Here is a 19874-nt window from a genome sequence, read left to right as displayed (position 1 = left end):
AAAAAAACCTGTAACTATAGCCAATCCTTTAGCATCCTTGGTACCGCTAGTGGTAAAGAACCTGCCTGCCAATTCAGGAGACATAATGAGACGTGGGTTCAATCCCTGGGTCAGGAAGATCCCCTGGAGGAGGGCATAGCAACCTACTCCAGTATTCTTGCCTGGAGAATCCCATAGATATAGGAGTCTGGTGGGCTACAGTTCATGGGGTTGCAAAGAGTCAGACATGACTGAAGTGACATAGCATAGCATTCTTGGAGAAGGACTGAGTAACCACAGGAGATTCGGAGCAGATCCTGCAGTGAAGAAGTCTTCCTGTTTCACTTGGCTTAACCAGCACCTTTGCCTTTTTGTAAAACAAGAAAAAGAAATTATGCATTTATTTATTTGTGTCTACGCCGGGTTGTCTCTGCTGTGCGGGCTTTTCTCTAGTTGTGGTGGGCAGGGGCCGCTCTGTGTGCGGCTTCTCATTGCGGTGGCTTCTCTCGTTGCGGAGCACAGGCTCCAGGGCACGTGGACTTCAAAAGTTGCAACATTTGGGCTCAGTAGCTGCAGCTCCAGGGCTCTAGAGCACAGGCTCAGTAGTTGTGCTTGGTTACTCTTTGGCAAGTGGGATCCTCCCAGACCAGGGATCACATCTCCTACCTTGGCAGGCAAATTCTCCACCAATGAACCACCTAGGGAAGCCCTGCTTGCCTTTTTTTTTGGAACTTGGGGGACAGGGACCTGCTGCCTTTTTCATCCTGCAGAGCAGTGTTGCTGATTACCATTGAGCATATACTGCCTGAGAGCTTGTGAAGCTCTGACATGCATGCCATGCTTCCCTAGCCCTCACCCCCGTGGTCCTGTGAGAGCATCCAGGCAGGCAGTGGTCTCTGTTTCATAGGCAGGGAAACCGGCACAGACATTGACACGGGCTAATACGTGATGCAGCCAGGACCCCAGCCATGTCATCCGCACCCTGCAACCAGCACTCTTCCCATCAGACCACTGGCAGGCTCTGGAGTACTTTGTAGGAGGTCAGGTCCAGAGATAAGATTAATAATTACGCAGATGCAGCAAAAGCCAAGAGCTGCTTGTGGGCACCTGGTGAATTTCTGCAGGACTGCTGTAAATATTTGTCTGTTCTCAGCTTGAACATGCCCCTGAGTAGTGTTCTCTTTCCATCCGTGGCTGGAAGGAGTCTGACACAGCAGGAATATACAGGTACATGTTTGTCGAGTGGGTGACAAAAACAGTTGATTCTTACCAGTCCCATCCACACCGACTGCCGCTTGAGCTCCAGGTCTAAACGTTTCTACTACGGGCACAGCCTGAGGCCCGTGTCCCTTACCTGTGCAAAAAGTATTTATTAGAAAGCCGAAGTCCACCGCAGATCAGACTTGGCCTTGTGCTGCCCTGTATCAGCATGCTCGGGCTCGTTCAGGCGTTACCGCCTCTGAGATTGAGTAGCCGGCTACATTTATCATGCCACCTTTGTTCCAGCAAGCTTGGCCCACCCTGGTCAGTGACCCTAATTGACTACGGCCTGTCAGCAGGTTGACAGAGAGCCCCAGAGGGAGGCCAAGTACAGATCTGCAGGCTAGCCAAGAGACAAACCATTTAAGCTTTGGTTTTGACAAACAAGCCAAGCAGGAGTGAAGGGGGAAGGCTGGAAGGGACAGTGTCTGGCCGTCCCCACCCCTAGAAAGCTGTGTGCCAGTGCAATTGTGGAGCTGGCTCTTCTGGTAATGCTCTGACATGTCATTCTCTAAAAGGAAGGCCAGTGTCTTCCTTCTGAAAGAAAGCCTGCTCCAAGCCAGCTCTTCTGAGGCCTGGGTGTGCAACAGGCTGGCTTGGCCCTGGGCACCCACTTCACATTCACCTAAGGCACCAATGCCAGGCCACCAGAGGTAGGAAATCAAATTGGAGACGGCAGACGGCCCTTGGCTTTATGCAGGCACACGTCAAATATTCTGGGTTTGGTTCCAGATTGGTTTCCCAGTGCATATAAAGTTAAGTTTACACCATACTGTTGGCTTCCCTTGTGGCTCAGCTGGTAAAGAATCCACCTGCAATGCGGGAGACCTGGGTTTGATTCCTGGATTGGAAAGATCCCCTGGAGGAGGGAAAGGCAGTCTGTTAAGTGTGCAATAGTATTATACCTCAAAATCCAATGTACCTACTTTAATTTTAAAATGGTGATTTAGTCACTAAGTCATGTCTGAGTCTTGTGACCCTGTAGACTGTAGCCCGCCAGGCTCCTCTGTCCATGGGATTTCCCAAAAAAGAATACTGGAGCGGATTGCCATTTCCTTCTTCAGGGATTCTTCCCAACTCAGGGCTTGAACCTAGGTCTCCTGAATGTAGGTAAAACCTAGGAAGCCCAATTTTAAAATACTTCATTGCTAAAAAATACTAGCCATCATGTGACAACTTGGGGTTGCCACAAACCTTCGATTTTAAAAAATGCAATATCTTCAAAGTGCAGTAAAGTGAAGCACAGTAAAGTAAGCTTTGCCTGTAGTAATGTTTGACTCCAGTTTCTGTAACCATTAGTTTATTGTAACTTTTTTATATGGTTTCCAAAACACTATTTTTTAAATTTAATTTTTATTTTATATTGGTGTATATTTGATTTACAATGTTATTAGTTTCAGGTGTACAGCTAAGTGATAATTAGATATATATATATATTTATATAACTATCTCCATTCTTTTTAAGATTGTTTTCCCATGTAGATTAATGTAGAATATTGAGTAGCGTTCCCTGTGCTACATAGTAGGCCCTTGTTGATTGACTGCAAGGAGATCAAACCAGTCAATCCTAAAGGAAATCAGTCCTGAGTATTCATTGGAAGGACTGATGCTGAAGTTGAAACTCCAGTACTTTGGCCACTTGATGCAAAGAACTGACTCACTGGAAAAGACCCTGATGCTGGGAAAGATTGAAGGCAGGAAGAGACGGGGATGACAGAGGATGAGATGGCTGGATGGTATCAGTGACTCGATGGACATGAGTTTGAGCAAGCTCCAGAAGTTGGTGATGGACAGGGAAGCCTGGCGTGCTGCAGTCCATGAGGTCGCAAAGAGTCGGACACAACTGAGCGACTAAACTGACTTGATTATATATAGTAGTGTGTATATGTTAATCCCAAACTCCTAATTTATTCCCATGTTTCCCCTTTGGTAACCTTAAGTTTGTTTTTGAATTCTGTGAGTTTGTTTTTGTAAATAAGTTCATTTGTTTAATTTTTTTTAAGATTCCACATATAAATGATATTGTATGATATTTGTCTTTGATTTACTTCACTTAGTATGATAGTCTCTTGGCCCATTGATGCTGCAAAAGGCATTATTTCATTGTTTTTTTATGGCTGAATAATATTCCATGTATATGTACCACATCTTCATTATCCATTCCTCTGTCAGCGGACAATTAGGTTGCTTCCATGTCTTGACTGTTGTAAACAGTGCCTCAGTGAACACTGGGGTACACGTATCTTTTCAAAGTATGGTTTTCTCTGGATATATGCCTAGAAGTGGGATTGCTGGATCATTTTCTATGTTTATTTCTAATTTTAGGTTTTTAGGAACCTTCACACTGTTCTCCACAGTGGTTGTACAAATTTACATTCCCACCAACAGTGTAAGCGGCTTTCCTTTTCTCCATACCCTCTCCAGCATTTGTCTGTAGGCTTTTTGATGATGGCTGTTCTGACCAGTGTGAGGTGATACCTCGTTGTAGTTTTGATTTGCATTTCTCTAATAATTAGTGATGTGAAACATCTTTCATGTGCTTTTTTGGCCATCTGTGTATCTTCCTTGGAGAAATGTCTGGATCTTCGGCCCATTTTTTGATTGGGTGGTTTTTTTTATTAGAGTTGCATAAGCTGTTTGTATATTTTTGGAGATAAATCCCTTGTTGGTTCCTTTGTTTGCAAATATTTTCTCCCATTTCTGTGAGTTGTCTTTTTGTTTTCTTATGGTCTCCTGTGCTGTGCAAATGCTTTTAAGTTTCATTAGGTCCCATGTGTTTATTTTTGTTTTTATTTTCATCACTCTGGAAGGCAGATTCAAAAAGATATTGCTGCCGTTTGTCAGTGTTCTACCTGTTTTCCTCTGAGTTTTATAGTATCTGGTCTTGCATTTAGATTTTTAATCCATTTTGAGTTTATTTTTGTGTATGGTGTTAGAGAATGTTCTCATTTCATTCTTTTACCTGTAGCTGTCCATTTTCCCCAGCACCACTTATTGAAGAGACTCTCTTTTCTCTATTGTATGTTTTTGTCTCCTTTGTCATAGACTAATGACCACAGGTGTATAGGTTTATCTCTGGACTTTCTGTCCTGTTATGTTAATTCATATTGGTTTCTTTTTTTTTTTTTTTTTGCCAGTTTTTTTGTTTGATTAGTGTATCTTTGTAGCCGGAGAAGGCAATGGCAACCCCTCCAGTATTCTCTGGAGAAGGAAATGGCAACCCACTCCAGTATTCTTAACTGGAGAATCCCATGAACAGAGGAGCCTGGTAGGCTGCAGTCCATGGGGTCCCTAAGAGTCGGACACGGCTGAGCGACTTCACTTTCACTTTTCACTTTCACTTAGTTGCAGCATGCGGGATCTTCATTGCCACTCACAGACTCTAGTTGTGACACGCAGGCTCCAGAGCACAGGACTCTGTAGTTGCAGCTCCAGGGCTCAGTTGCCCTGCAGCATGTGGGATCTTAGTTCCCTGACCAGGGATCAAACTCATGTCCCCTGCATTGCAAGGAGGGCTCTTAACCACTGGACCACCAGGGAAGTCCCATGTTAAAAGCTGTTTAATCATTTGCAATTTCAGTACTTGTGACTGGTCTGTTCATATTTTCTACTTCTTCCTGGTTCAGTCTTGGAAGGTTGTACCTTTCTAAGAATTTGTCCATTTCTTCCAGGTTGTCCATTTTGTTGGCATACGGTTGCTTGTAGTAGTCTCTCTCTCTCTCTCATGGGCTTCCCTGGTGGCTCAGACGGTAAAAAGAATCCACCTGCAGTGTAGGAGACCTGGTTCGATCCCTGGGTGGGGAAGATCCCCTGGAGGAGGACATGGCAACCCACTCCAGTATTCTTGCCTGGAGAATCGCCATGGACAGAGGAGCCTGGCAGGTACAGTCCCTGGGGTCACAAAGAGTCGGACATGACTGAGTGACTAAGCACAGTAGTCTCTTATGATCCTTTGTATTTCTGTGGTGTTGATTGTAACCTCTCCTTTTTTTATTTCTAAGTTTATTGATTTGAGCCCTCTCCCATTTTTTTCTTGATGAGTCTGGCTAAGCTTTTAGTTTCATCGATCTTTTCTATTATTTTCTTCATCTCTTACTGATTTCTGCTCTGGTCTTTGGTTTTTTCCCTTTTACTAATGTTGAGTTTTATCTCTTCTTTTTCTAGTTGCTTTAGATGTAAAATTAAGGGGTTTTTTTAGATTTTTTCTTATTTCCTGATGTAAGATTGTATTGCTATAAAATTCCCTCATAGAACTGCTTTTGCTGAGTCCCATAGGTTTTGGATTGTTTTGTTTTCATTGTCATTTGTCTCTCGGAAATTTTTTTTTTAACTTTTAAGATTGAAGTATAGTTGCTTTTCATGTAGGTAATTTTTTATTGCCTCCTTGATTTCTTCAATGGTCCATTGGTTGCTTAGTAACATTGTTTAGTCTCCACATATTTGGTGTTTTTTTTGTTGTTGTTATTGTTTTTTACAGTTTTCTTGCGATTGATTTCTATTCTCATAGCATTGTGGCTGGAAAAGATGTTTGATATGACTTCAATTTTATTAAATTGACCAAGGCTTGATTTGTGGCCCAGCATGTGACCTATTCTGGAGAATGTTCCATGTGCTCTTGAGAAGAATGTACACTGCTCTCTGAGGGAATTGTCTATAAATGCGAGTTAAGTCTGTTTGGTCTTACGTGTCATTTAAGACCTGTGTTTCCTCACTAATTTCCTGTCCTGATGACTGTCCACTGATGGAAGTGGGTTGGTTTATTGTAACTTTAGGACAACTGAATGTGGTAGGTCTGTTAGGCATTTACTTCCAGATGGGACATAAATCATGAGGAGACCTTTCTACCTGGCAGGCTGCCCTGGGAGTTACCTTTGGGGTCTTCTGGAGGTCTGTGAGTTGTTCCAGTTGTCAGTGACAGCCTGTTGCTGGGATTTAACAGGTCAGGGTCAGGGCCAGGTGCTGTGAGCAGCTCAGTTCTTCAGCCCAACTAAACACTGTCCCCACACACACCAGTAGAACATGGCCCCGCGGCTTGGAGACCGTCTGCTTTGCTGACGCCCATGAACTCCCAGGAGTCTTCCTGGCAATTTGTTTTGGGTACTTTTCCCCATATTCTTGAACTCTTAGTGGGTTCTAACTTCACAGCCTTGCTGGTGCCTCAGGCTGGTGGTACTAAACCCATGTGAGATGAAGGATGAAGTGAATTCTTCTCTTTCTGTATTTGTGTGCATTCATTCCTCCAATTAGATTTCCAGCTTTGCCATCTGCCCTACAAGCATCGAGCTTGCTGACTCACACTGGCTGCCCTCCTCCTATGGCAACACTATACCACACCCATACCCCTCTGTGGCTGAGCTCCAGGAGGTCATCAGCTGAGCTGGAAAATCTTTCTGTGATGAGCAACTTTTTGGTTCAAAATTTATCCTGGGTTTTCATCTGTTCAGTTCAGTTTAGTCACTCAGTCGTGTCTGACTCTGTGACCCCATGGACTGCAGCACACCAGGCCTCCCTGTCCATCACCAACTCCTAGAGTTTACTCAAACTCATGTCCATTGAGTCGGTGATGCCATCCAACCATCTCATCCTCTGTCGTCCCCTTCTCCCGCCTTCAATCTTTCCCAGCATCAGGGTCTTTTCCAGTGAGTCAGCTCTTCACATACCCTGGTGGCTCAGACAGTAAGATGTCTGACTACAATGTGGGAGACCCAGGTTCAATCCCCGGGTCGGGAAGATCTCCTGGAGAAGGAAATGGCAAACCACTCCAGTATTCTTGCCTGGAAAATCCCATGGATGGTGGAATCTGGTAGGCTACAGTCCATGGGGTTGCAGAAAGTCGGACACAACTGAGTGACTTCACTTTTTTTTTCTTTCTTTGTATCAGGTGGCCAAAGTATTGGAGTTTTAGCTTCAGCATCAGTCCTTCCAATGAAAATTCAGGACTGATTTCCTTTATGATGGACTGGTTGGATCTCCTTGCAGTCCAAGTTCAGTTCAGTTGCTTAGTCACGTCCAACTCTTTGCGACCCCATGAACTGCAGCACACCAGGCCTCCCTCTCCATCACCAACTCCCGGAGTTCACCCAAACTCATGTCCATTAAGTCGGTGATGCCATCCAACCATCTCATCCTCTGTCGTCCCCTTCTCCTCCTGCCCCCAATCCCTCCCAGCATCAGGGTCTTTTCCAATGAGTCAGCTCTTCGCATGAAGTGGCCAAAGTATTGGAGTTTCAGCCTCAGCATCAGTCCTTCCAATGAATACCTAGGACTGATCTCCTTTAGGATGGACTGGTTGGATCTCCTTGCAGTCCAAGGGACTCTCAAGAATCTTCTCCAACACCACAGTTTAAAAGTATCAATTCTTCTGTGCTCAGTTTTCTTTATAGTCCAACTCTCACATCCATACATGACCACTGGAAAAACGATAGCCTTAACTAGATGGAACTTTGTTGACAAAGTAATGTCTCTGCTTTTGAATATGCTATCTAGGTTGGTCATAACTTTCCTTCCAAGGAGTAAGCGTCTTTAATTTCATGGCTGAAATCACCATCTGCAGTGATTTTGAAGCCCCCCAAAATAAAGTCAGCAACTGTTTCCCCATCTACTTGCCATGAAGTGATGGGACCAGATGCCATGATCTTTGTTTTCTGAGTGTTGAGCTTAAAGCCAACTTTTTCACTTTCATCAAGAGGCTCTTTAGTTCTTCTTCACTTTCTGCCATAAGGGTGGTGTCATCTGCATATCTGAGGTTATTGATATTTCTCCCGGAAATCTTGATTCCAGCCTGTGCTTCCTCCAGCCTAGTGTTTTTCATGATGTACTCTGCATAAAAGTTAAATAATCAGGGTGACAATATACAGCCTTGACGTGCTCCATTCCCTATTTGGAACCAGTCTGTTGTTCCATGTCCAGTTCTAACTGTTGCTTCCTGACCTGCATACAGGTTTCTCAAGAGGCCGGTCAGGTGGTCTGGTATTCCCATGTCTTTCAGAATTTTCTGCGATCTACACAGTCAAAGGCTTTGGCATAGTCAATAAAGCAGAAATAGATGTTTTTCTGGAACTCTCTTGCTTTTTCGATGATCCAGAGGATGTTGGTAATTTGATCTCTGGTTCCTCTGCCTTTTCTAAAACCAGCTTGAATATCTGGAAGTTCATGGTTCACGTATTGCTGAAGCCTGGCTTGAAGAATTTTGAGCATTACTTTACTAGTGTGTGAGATGAGTGCAATTGTGCGGTAGTTTGAGCATTCTTTGGCATTGCCTTTCTTTGGGATTGGAATGAAAACTGACCTTTTCCAGTCCTGTGGCCGCTGCTGAGTTCTCCAAATTCGCTGACATATTGAGTGCAGCACTTTCACAGCATCATCTTTCAGGATTTGAAATAGCTCAACTGGAATTCCATCACCTCCACTAGCTTTGTTTGTAATGATGCTTTCTAAGGTCCACTTGACTTCACATTCCAGGATGCCTGGCTCTAGGTGAGTGATCACACCATTGTGATTATCTGGGTCATGAAGATCTTTTTTGTACAGTTCTTCTGTGTATTCTTGCCACCTCTTCTTAATATCTTCTGCTTCCATACCATTTCTGTCCTTTATCGAGCCCATCTTTGCATGAAATGTTCCCTTGCTATCTCTAGTTTTCTTGAATAGATCTCTAGTCTTTCCCATTCTATTGTTTCCCTCTATTTCTTTGCACTGATTGCTGAGGAAGGCTTTCTTATCGCACCTTGCTATTCTTTGGAACTCTGCATTCAAATGGGTATATCTTTCCTTTTCTCCTTTGCTTTTCATGTCTCTTCTTTTCACAGCTATTTGTAAGGCCTCCCCAGACAGCCATTTTTCTTTTTTGCATTTCTTTGCTATGGGGATGGTCTTGATCCCTGTGTCCTGTACAATGTCAAGAACCTCCGTCCATAGTTCATCAGGCACTCTATCTATCAGATCTAGTCCCTTCAAGGGACTCTCAAGAGTCTTCTCCAGCACCACAGTTCAAAAGCATTAATTCTTTGGTGCTCAGCTTTCATTACAGTCCAACTCTCACATCCATGCATGACTACTGGAAAACCCATAGCCTTGACTAGATGGACCTTTGTTGGCAAAATAATGTCTCTGCTTTTTAATAAGCTGTCTAGGTTGGTCATAACTTTTCTTCCAAGGAGCAAGCGTCTTTTAATTTCATGGCTGTAATCACCATCTGCAGTGATTTTGGAGCCCAGAAAAATAAAGTCTGTCACTGTTTCCACTGTTTCCCCATCTATTTGCCATGAAGTGATGGGACTGGATGCCGTGATCTTAGTATCATCTGTAGCAGTTACATTACACTTGTGGTTGCTCTGGGCTGGATGCAGGGCATATAGGGATGGCCTTGAAAACTAGTTTTATTTAAAGCTCAGCAGCAAACACACTGAAGTATTAGTGGAGTATGTGTTTGGGGTGGTGGGACCTTGGGGAATTTTTTCTTCCATATTTGGTTTCTCTGTGTCACTTTTTGTCTTAGTTCTGACTGCTAAATAAAATACCCTGGACTGGGTGGTTTAAAAACAAGCATTTATTTCTCACGGTTCTGGAGGCTAGGAAGTCTAGGAATGAGGTAAGTGCTGGCTGATTTGGTGTCCAGCGAGGGCCGTCTCCTGGTTTGCAGAGGGATGCCTGCCTGTCCTGTCACATGGTAGAGAGAACACCAGCCAGCTCTCCAGTCTCTTCCACGAATCACATCAAGACCCCATCTCAAACTAATTACCCTCCCCCAAAGACTCCTCCAGATACTATCACATGGAGTGTGAATGCTTCAACATTGGAATCTGGGGGTGGGGTCCAGGCCATAGCTCTGTGACTAATAAAAGAAGCATGGGTTTGCCATCATGGAAACGTGTGTTTGAAACCTAGCATCGCCATTTAGCAGCTGTGTGACTGAGCACATTGGCATCATCTCCTAATCATCATTGTCCCCGGGAGTCAGGGTGCCACTATCAGCCCCACGGGGCGGTGGGCTCCTCAGAGGAAGCCTGATGGGTGCCTGGTGGGCGCTGAAGGAGCATTCCTCTCCAGCTGTGCTCGCTCTGCTTTACCATCCATGTTGGAGCGTGCCCCGTGCCGAGTGAATGAGTCACTGGCCGCCTGTGCTTATATCCTTCCAGTGATCTGCAGAACGCAGCTGCTGGCTCCTTCGCCTCTGCCTTTGCTGCTCTGGTTCTCTGCCCCACAGAGCTGGTGAAGTGCCGACTGCAGACCATGTACGAGATGGAGACGTCGGGAAAGATAGCCAAAAGCCAGAAGTAAGTGCTGCTGCTGCTGCTAAGTCGCTTCAGTCATGTCCGATTCTGTGCACCCCCATAGACGGCAGCCCACCAGGCTCCGCCGTCCCTGGGATTCTCCAGGCAAGAACACTGGTGCTGCCCATGTACAAATGTAGGGTCTCCATTGCCTTGGTGTAATGAATATTTTTAAATTTTACATTATGCTATAATTAAGAGGCAAAACAGTTTATCTACTCGAAACACTCCCCCCACCCACCCCATGCCCACCAATCCATGAATAATGTTCTGAATGGACAGTCTGGGATGGTTGGACCCACCACCCACCCCAGAATGTAGGCAAAAGATTTTTTTTAACAATGATTTATTATTATTCCTAATTAAAAATTTTTTTTTTGTGGGGGTAAGGCTGTGCCATGAGGTGTGTGGGATCTTAGTGCTGCGATCAGGGATCGAACCGGCGGCACTCCCTGCATTGGAAGTGTGGAGTCTTAACCACTGAACCACCAGGGAAGTCCCTGTAGGCTAATATTTCATATCCTAAAAGTGGAGAAGCAGGGCTCCTACCTCATTTGGCCCGTGGAGAGCCTAAGGCATGACCTCCATATATACCTGGAAACACACAGCAGCAGCTTTAGAACTGAGGCTGAGCTTTCCTAGGTGCCGATTTGGATTCTGGGATGAATATTTGCTCACTCCCCAGTTTCACATCGGTGCTCATGCTGATCACGCCAGATCCTGGTGGTAACTTCCTTTACCCCTTCCCTAATCCTTCAGGTGCCCTTGGAGAAGGGAATGGCTTCCCACTCCAGTATTCTTCCCTTGAGAATCCCACAGACAGAGGAGCCTGGCAGGCTACAGTCCATGGGGTCACAGAGAGTCAGACATGACCTAGTAACTAAACAACAAGAAGTCCTTTAAGTATACCTACAAAGGGCCCAAATTCTCAAAACGTTCATCAAAGCCTTGTAAGCTTAGCAAGTCTTCAGTGATTGAGTTATCCCGTGAATGTATGAATCATATACATTATTATTTATTATTTGAATTAAAAAGCAATTCATTATCCTTATTCATCCCAAAATTTTCTTATTGAACTAACTAAAGGTTTGGTCATGGATATTGCTCAGGTTAACTCAAAAGCCAATAAATAAACTGCTGGGAAAAACTAGTAGATAAACTGACCATTTTCTGAGTCGTCAGTTTCCTTCCAGTGAAAATGGGGTTTGTAATAGCGCCCTATTTCTTGCAGCCAAGAGATTCATTACAACCTATTTGAATCTATTATTCACAGCCTAGAAGTTCAAAAGTCTTTAATGCTTTTTTTTCATTGGAATACAGTATACACACAGTAACAGAAACACACCCAGAAATCATAGAAAATCTTAAGTGTGCAGTTCCACGAATAGTCACAAATGAACCTTTTTGTCAGCTGGTGCCCAGATGAATAGTGCATTGACAGCACCCAGAAAGTTGTCTCTTGAAAGTAGTTTAAAGTATTTTTTAAAAAGTAATTTTAGATCCAAAGGACTCTGGTAGATGGACACCCTGTACAAAAGAAAACATGTTTTAGGTACAGCAGTGCCCAAGCCGGGAATATGGTAGCTGAGGGTTGAGACCTGGATTGGAACTAGGCTAACTGTTAAGTTGCATTACTTTGTGCGTGCATGCATCAGTCACTCAATCATGTCTAACCACTTGCGACCCTATGGACTGTAACCTGCCAGGCTCCTCTGTCCATGGGATTCTCCGGATAAGAACACTGGAATGGGCTGCCACGCCCTTCTCCAGGGGATCTTCCCCACCCAGGGATCGAACCTGCATCTCCTGTGTTTCCTGCATTGGCAGCTGGGTTCTTTACCTGCTGAGCCATCAGGGAAACCCTGGATTACATTACTTCTTCAATGTAGAAGGAGAGGGCACTGCAGCAGGGACTGGCTAGTGGATAATGCCTGGGAAGGCAGATCATCGATTAAAAGCAGGTGGCCTTTGTTACCTGGGGCCTGATCCCTCTCTGGTCCAAGCCAGGTCACCTATTGAGAACACAGTGAGGAGTGAGGGGCTGCCAAGCTGACAGGCTTGGTTTCTGGTGCTATCGGGAACAGGCCTGCCCACCCCCACCCCTGACACCATCAGGAAGAAGAGCCTGCACAGAGTGTGCCATGTTCTGGCTGCCTCAGGCTCTGATCTGCTTCAGGTAAAAAATTCTTACACACCTGCCTCTGTAAGAACTGAATCCTGGGTGCGTCTAGCCTGACATAGTTCAGCTCTTGGAATTTCTTTTGTTCTTGCCTTTAAGTAACATGTAAGGCTCCTTACTCACTTCCCTGGATGGAAGCAAAACAAAACCCCAAACACCTGAACAATCAGTTCACTCAAAATAGATCATCTCAAAAGAAAGGCTGAGGAGATAGAAATCTAGGGCGGTAAGGGGACTGGGCAAGAACAATGCCATTTTATTCTCACTGAGTTTGGACAATCTCATTGTAGTTTCACTTACTCACTATTGAAAAAATGGGTGTAATTGACTCTCTTAGATTTTTGATAATGATTTCTAGAAATGTATGCATTCATTTTAATAAACTATCTTTACATGGACTAGCTCAAGCGATGAAATAAACTTGTTATAAAATAATTGTATCTGAGAGATTTCCTTCCCACAGAAGCCTTTTAGGGCTGGAATTCTGGTAGCTCTGTTGATAAAACGAGCTGCTTGGTGGTCAGAGCTCCGTCAGGTCTACGGGATGGGTGTGGTCAGAGCCCCATCTGGTCTACGGGATGGGTGTGAACGTTGTCCTAACTGTCTGTCACCCTGTGTCTCCACCCAGCACAGTCTGGTCTGTCGTGAAGACTGTCTTTAGGAAGGACGGCCCCTTGGGCTTCTACCATGGACTCTCAAGTACTTTACTTCGAGAAGTACCAGGCTACTTCTTCTTTTTTGGTGGCTATGAACTAAGCCGGTCATTTTTTGCCTCGGGGAGATCGAAAGACGAATTAGGTAAGCCTGTTGGCGAGGACCACAGGTGGGTTTGAAGCGTTGGCTTCCTGGTGGTGGTTCAGTTCAGTTCAGTCGCTTAGTCGTGTCTGACTCTTTGCGACCCCATGAACCACAGCACGCCAGGCCTCCCTGTCCATCACCAACTCCCGGAGTCCACCCAAACCCATGTCCATCAAGTCGGTGATGCCATCCAACCATCTCATCCTCTGTCATCCCCGTCTCCTCCTGCCCTCAATCTTTCCCAGCATCAGGGTCTTTTCAAATGAGTCAGCTCTTCACATCAGGTGGCCAAAGTATCCGGGTGGTGGTGGTTGCTATGGAATCTGTGCACGGCGCCCCCTTGTGGCGGGTCCACCTGGCCCTCGGCCCCTCTGGATGCCAGGGAGTAACCGTGGTGGCAGGTGGTAGCTAGCACCTTCCTCCCACCTAAGTAATTTCCTCAAGGCAGGGACTAGAGCAAGACTTCCCAAACTTATTTTACTGGAATACCATTTGTGCATTATCTCCAGGTCCATTTTAAGGAAGATTGCAGACATCATTTTTCCTGGGGGAAATCACCTGTAAAGAATCTCTGAATAAGCTTAAACTTAGTAATAAATCTTGATAGTGTTTCCCCCCCCCCAAAGATTTTTTTGGATGTGGACCATTTTTTTTTTTAGTCTGTATTGAATTTGTTACAACATTGCTTGTTTTGTGTTTTGGGTTTTTTTGGCTGTGCAGCGTGTGGGATCTTATCTTTCTGACCAGGGATCAAAGCCACGCCCCTCTGCAACGGGAGGTGAAATCTTAACCACCAGACCACCAGGGAAGTCCCCTTGCTAGATAATATTTTGAGAGCAATGAGAAGGGTCCTTCCTTCTCGTTTATCCTCATTAGTGGCTTGACCGAATGCTTGGCTCGTGGGTGATTACATTTTTTTTCTTAAACACCTCCATTCAGTGTTTTGGACCTGTTCTGAGGATCGTCGTGCTCCCAGGCTCAACTGTCATGTTTAATAAGATAACTTTCGATTTTCACAGTAAAGGGAGAATCAGGGCTGTAGGGTATTAATATATTAAAATACTTAAGAGAAAGTTGAAAAAAGATGCAGCCTGTGTTTCCGTGGCCTCTGTTCTTACTCCTCGTGGCAGGGTGTTGCCATGCTGCTGATGCCTGCTGGTTCTGGCGGGGGTGGGGGCAGGCCTCTGGAGAACAGGGCAGGAGGGCCACAGTGACCAGCGTAAATCTGACCCTCACTGGAGCTGCCCCTGGTCCTGGCATCATGAGGGATGCCCCCAGGCTGTCACAAGGACCCTGTGTCCTTAGATCGTTGCCCCAGAGAACTGTGCTCCGCAGCTTCCGTGTTGGTAACTGCACCCACCTGCCGTCACTGCTGCACTGACCTCTGGAAATGTCACATCACCTGTGCTTTAGACAAAATACCATTTGCGCATTTTCTCCTCTAGGCCCTGTCCCTTTGATGTTAAGTGGTGGATTTGGTGGAATCTGCCTGTGGCTTGCTGTTTACCCAGTGGATTGTATCAAATCTAGGATTCAAGTTCTTTCCATGTCTGGGAAACAGGCGGGATTTATCGGAACCTTTATAAGCATCGTGAAAAATGAAGGTGAGTCTGCCATTGGCCGAACCAGAGGTGCTGTGTACAGAGAGCGGTCATTTCGCCGCTAGTCTTGTTGAGGTTGATCACACGGATAATGGCTCTATTTCCCCCACCTCATAACCTTTTCTAACTGTGTATATAACCCACACTTGTGGATTTGTTTTCAAACCCCTTTCTTTAGGTTCTTTCATTATTCTCAAGAATGTTTAAAGTTCCTGACTTCTAACCTCTAGGCCAGGATATTTTTTCTAAATAGCGTGGAGGGAATTTTTAAAGTATATACTTTTGTCTAAGAGGACGGATGTTTCGAAGTTAGCACCACTTGTTTTAAGCAATATTATCAGAAGCTGAGCTCTAATGGAATTGCTAAGACATTTCAAACAGTGTGCATCCTTAATGCTAAGACTTCTGGAATGAGAAAGGCACTAAGCCATTTCGGAAGGTTATTTGCTATCAGGTTTTGGTTATACAGGAGGATAAAGACTTTTTAAAGTAGCGGTTGTGTAAAGTCGATTTTATGCTACTAGTGAGTAAAGACCTGTCCTTCTAGCATTCACTGTGCATCTTAAAACTTGGCACATGCACGTCTCTTGAGAGCGAGCACGGTAAAGATGCAGAAACTGATTTAACCCCAGATAGAGCACAAGACGTCTATTACTAATAGTAACCCCGTTGGTTTTTTTATTTGGCTGCACCGGGTCTCAGTTGCAGCATGTGAGATCCTCAATCTTCATTGCGACATGCAGAATCTTTAGTTGCGGCATGTGGGATCTAGTTCTCTGACCAGGGATCAAACCTGGGCCCCGTGCTAATGGGAGCGAGGAGTCTTAGCCACTAGACCACCAGGAAAGTCCCCAGTAACCCCTTTTCAATTTGCATTACACTTCATAGTTTTACAAAGTACTCACACCTCTTTTATCTGATTTGGGCAGTACTGATACTAGAAACCTGATACTGGTCAGATTTCTGACCACATCCACGTTCTTGCTCCTGGCCCACTGCCTCATGGTCCTCGCCCCCACGTGAAGCTGCAGAGCCGCTGCCATCTGTGACTCTGGTTGCCTTCTGTCGGCCCATGTGGCCCCGCTTTGCCACATCCATCTACTAGGAGTTAACAGGCACCGGATTGGTGAATGTTCGCCAGCTTTACTGGGAGACCTGCCCTTGCCCTTGTTTCCACTAGACTGTTTGGTTCCATTAGCCCAGAGAAACCTGCTCCATAACTGTTGGGTTTTAGCTCTATTGTCTGGATTTGTAAGTGTAAAAATATCCATGCTGTGCGGGTTGGTGGGATATCTGCAAGAAGCGGGGGAAGGATCTCAGTCTTTGATCACCCTTTTGTCTTCTAGGAGTACCGGCCTTATATTCTGGACTGAAACCTACCTTGATTCGCGCGTTCCCTGCCAATGGGGCTCTCTTCTTGGCCTATGAATACAGCAGGAAGTTGATGATGAACCAGTTTGAAGCATACTGAAGTGTTGCAGTGAACCTCGATCCAAGTGCAGGCATTTGAGGACTGCAGTTCATCTCAGGGTTTCAAAGAGTACAAGACCAATGTGGAGTTATTTTGATTTCATGCAAATTACTTTTTTTTTTTTTTTGTCTTCCATTCTTCTACCTTAAACTTTATAGAAGAGCCTCTATTTTATAGTGTATAATTTCTGCCCATAATTGTATTGAAATAGAAAAGTTGCTGCTCTTGTCCATGGTGGGACATGCAGGGTAGGTGGGCTGCTGGTCTGAGATATACCTATTCTGGAGGGCTGAGTAGAACTATATCAAGGGCTTTTGCATAAACCTGTATGTGTCCATGCAGTTTAGATGGTTATGAGTTGTGAGTGAAGCACAGTGTAGTTCCATGTTTTATCTCAGATCACATCAGAAAAAAAAAAAAACCTGAGGTAACCATGTTTCATGAGGATGGTTATAAATGCGTAATCCATTCTAGATGTAGGGTCTCTTTTTTTAAAAAAAATCTGCGTAGCACGTACACAATACTAAGTGGGTACAGTTTTTAAAACGTTTTCCTGTGGTGCTTGAAAACTTAAGGTGTCCTTCTAGATTTTTAAAAAGGAGAAAGTACCCGCATACTGGTGTGGCTTTCACGTTGTCGACTGACGTTTCAGAGGAAGCATGCTGGATTCTCCTAGGATGCTCCTCTGTGGAAACAGTGCCAATCATCTTCCAGGTAGGACCACATTCTGCGCCCTGACATAGGGCTAGGTGTGGCCTGGAGCCTTTGAGAAGCAGCCCAGGGCCGGCTTCTCTTCCCTTCTCTCGCAAGGGACTCCCCTCTGCTGGGCTTGAGCTAGAGGAAGGGGCTGAGGGGACGACGGCGGCGGCCGTGGTGCTCGGTAAAGCTGGTGGCTGACAGCTTCCCTGAGCTGCTTTCTGTCTCTGGGTCCTGGCCTGGGTGGGGTTCCAGGGATTTTATTGGACTCTCTATCCGTTTTGGGCCACGCCCTCCTTTGCCTCCGCCAATCAGAAGCCCTTCCAGGGAGCCGACTGCGGAAGCCCAGAGAGGCCCTGGCTCTGCATCTGGGAATAGGATGCTTCTGGGCGAAGCGCTCTCCTCTCAACCATTCTTAGGACTTGCCCTCTCCGTAGGGGTGTTAGGTGAGCTGGGCTGAATTTTTGTCTCAGGATCCCTCACTCCTGGTCGGGCTTTTCCAGCATGAGAGCCTTTTGACTTGGGCCTCTGGCCGTCGTGAATTTCAGCGACGTGGTCTCGGGTGTGACTTGATCAATGAAACAAGTCATTTTATTAAACTATGCCGTTTGTCTGCACTACTCACAAACCCTAGTTTTTTGGGTTTCTACAGACGTGGGAGGGTCAGCTATTCTCTGTCCTCTGGTGTAAGGGAGTTGCACCGTCCCGGTCCCAGGACCACCCAGGGCTCTGATAAAAAGGTCTTAATCGGCCTCAGCGGCTGATGTGTTGTTAGTAACAGTCCTCAGCCGTATGTCTGTCCCTGGCGAAACCTCTAGTTTCTGCAAGCTTTTTGTTCTCCCTGAAGCCTCGTGGTGACTCTAGCCACCTGCCAGAAGCCAGGAGGTCAGGAAGGCAGGATGCTCAGCGTTGTGCCCAATGGGTTCGTGTTATGCCTGGTCTTGAAAAGCATTTGCCTTTTCTTGAAAAGCATTTTTCTACCTACCTTTTCTCCATGTTTAAATGGTCAGTAGCTACCGAGTAGTGCTTCATCTAGACAGGCCGGACTGAAGCCAAAATAACAAACGGGACTGGTTCCCCCAGGAAGAGGCTTCCTCCAGAGCCCACTGGCAGTACTACTACCTGTGTTGTCCTGCAAAGATGTAACTGAATTTCTTCAACAGAAACCGTCTGAGGCAAGTTAAGAGTGAATGGGAGTAAGGATTGGGAACTTAAGTCAGAATTGTGTTATTGTTTGTTTCATTCTATTCGCTTAACTCATGGTTCAGTATTTAGGTACAATTTGTACCATTTCAGGTGTGTACTCCAGACAAAAATATAGTAGCTTGAAATACTGTGTTTAAAGAAATTCTTGAGTTCTGTCATTAAATTATTTGCCTAATAGGTGACTATATGATTTAAGTGCATACATTCAAAGAACCAACTGTCAGGAATGCTGGAGTCATGTATGGTGATATTTCAAGGTGGTGGTTTTATTGCAATTAGCATTGTTCTTTGTCAACAAAATTCCTGATGTAAAACAACTACTGATAAAAATCCATGTTATCTGTACACTGCAGTGATGAAACTTGGCCCACAAAAGTTACTTTCCCTCCACCAGGCTGTGGATGTGATGTGATTGATTTGCCAGGATGCCATGCTATTTTTTAAAATAAACTTCTCGATACAAGTTTGGGTAGTTCTATTCCAGGTCAGTAAATTCTTTTTGGCCACACTGCGCAGCTCGTTGGCTTTTAGTTCCCTGACCAGGGATTGAACATGCGTCCCTTGCATTGGAAGCGTGGAGTCTAAACCACTGGACTGCCAGGGAAGTCCCTCCAGGTCAGTAAATCCTATTCAAGAAAACCAATATCGTTCTGATATTCTATAAATTTCTCAAGTTGTTTAACTATTCGCACTGGATTCTAGAAAAGCAGGCCTGCAGGTGGCTGTGAGCAAGTTCTCTTTATGAGCAAAAGCAGTATTAGGTGACCACTCATAGTTGCCAGAAATTTTGATGCACTTTGGAGGATTAGGGAAGAAAAACCCCCAACTGTAATCTCCTCTATTTCAAAACTCAAGATTCTGAAAAATTGGGGTTTCCCAACTTTTGCCAGTATTAAAGCTAGATCTTACTCTCCTCACTTTTTACCTCATCCACCTAAGCCTGCCAGCTGATGGTCCTCCGCAGATGACGGCTGCAGGAATTTCAAAGGAAATAACCTGTCCTGACACGTTTCTGTAACCCAAACTACAGGGAATAGTGGAGACATAATGTAGGAGGAATTTGAAAGCCTTTTCCTCCAAGATCGGTTCCTCCAAGGGGGCAGGGCATTGGGGGGAGGGAGAGGGAAGGATGATCATTTTTCTGGCTGGGCAGCTGCAGTGGCAGCTGGGACCCTTTGTGGGCTGTTTTTTGGGGAAAAGAAGCACCTGCAGGGCCTTCCCTGCCACCACGTGGCAGCTCGGAGAGTCTCCTCCCTTCTCTGCTTGGTTGGCACCCACCAGCCCTCGTCTGTAAACTGATGGTCTAGTCTCCCTCAAATACTGACTGGGGCTGCCAGCCTGAGTGGTCAGTGTGCTGTTCTAGCACTGCTTCATCGGAGTGGTCTGCCTCAGCCTCCCAAACCTTATTTGTG

The 19874-nt window shown here is 45.3% G+C and overlaps 1 protein-coding gene across 2 annotated transcripts in view; it reads left to right on the top strand.

Moving 5' to 3' along the window:
• Positions 1-18940, top strand: part of SLC25A15 (solute carrier family 25 member 15) — a 32983-nt gene extending 14043 nt beyond the window's left edge. For both annotated transcript variants that reach the window (XM_027557342.1, XM_027557343.1), the window contains exons 4-7: positions 10377-10514; positions 13319-13488; positions 14934-15092; positions 16436-18940. In XM_027557342.1, the coding sequence (XP_027413143.1) occupies positions 10377-10514; positions 13319-13488; positions 14934-15092; positions 16436-16560 (592 nt within the window). In that variant the 3' untranslated portion in view covers positions 16561-18940. The remainder of the gene's footprint in view (positions 1-10376; positions 10515-13318; positions 13489-14933; positions 15093-16435) is intronic.
• The last annotated feature ends 934 nt before the right edge of the window (positions 18941-19874 follow it).

This window comes from Bos indicus x Bos taurus, chromosome 12, assembly GCF_003369695.1.
Source record: "Bos indicus x Bos taurus breed Angus x Brahman F1 hybrid chromosome 12, Bos_hybrid_MaternalHap_v2.0, whole genome shotgun sequence".
Taxonomy (NCBI): Eukaryota; Metazoa; Chordata; class Mammalia; order Artiodactyla; family Bovidae; genus Bos; species Bos indicus x Bos taurus.
This window is presented reverse-complemented; position numbering and strand designations above follow the sequence as displayed.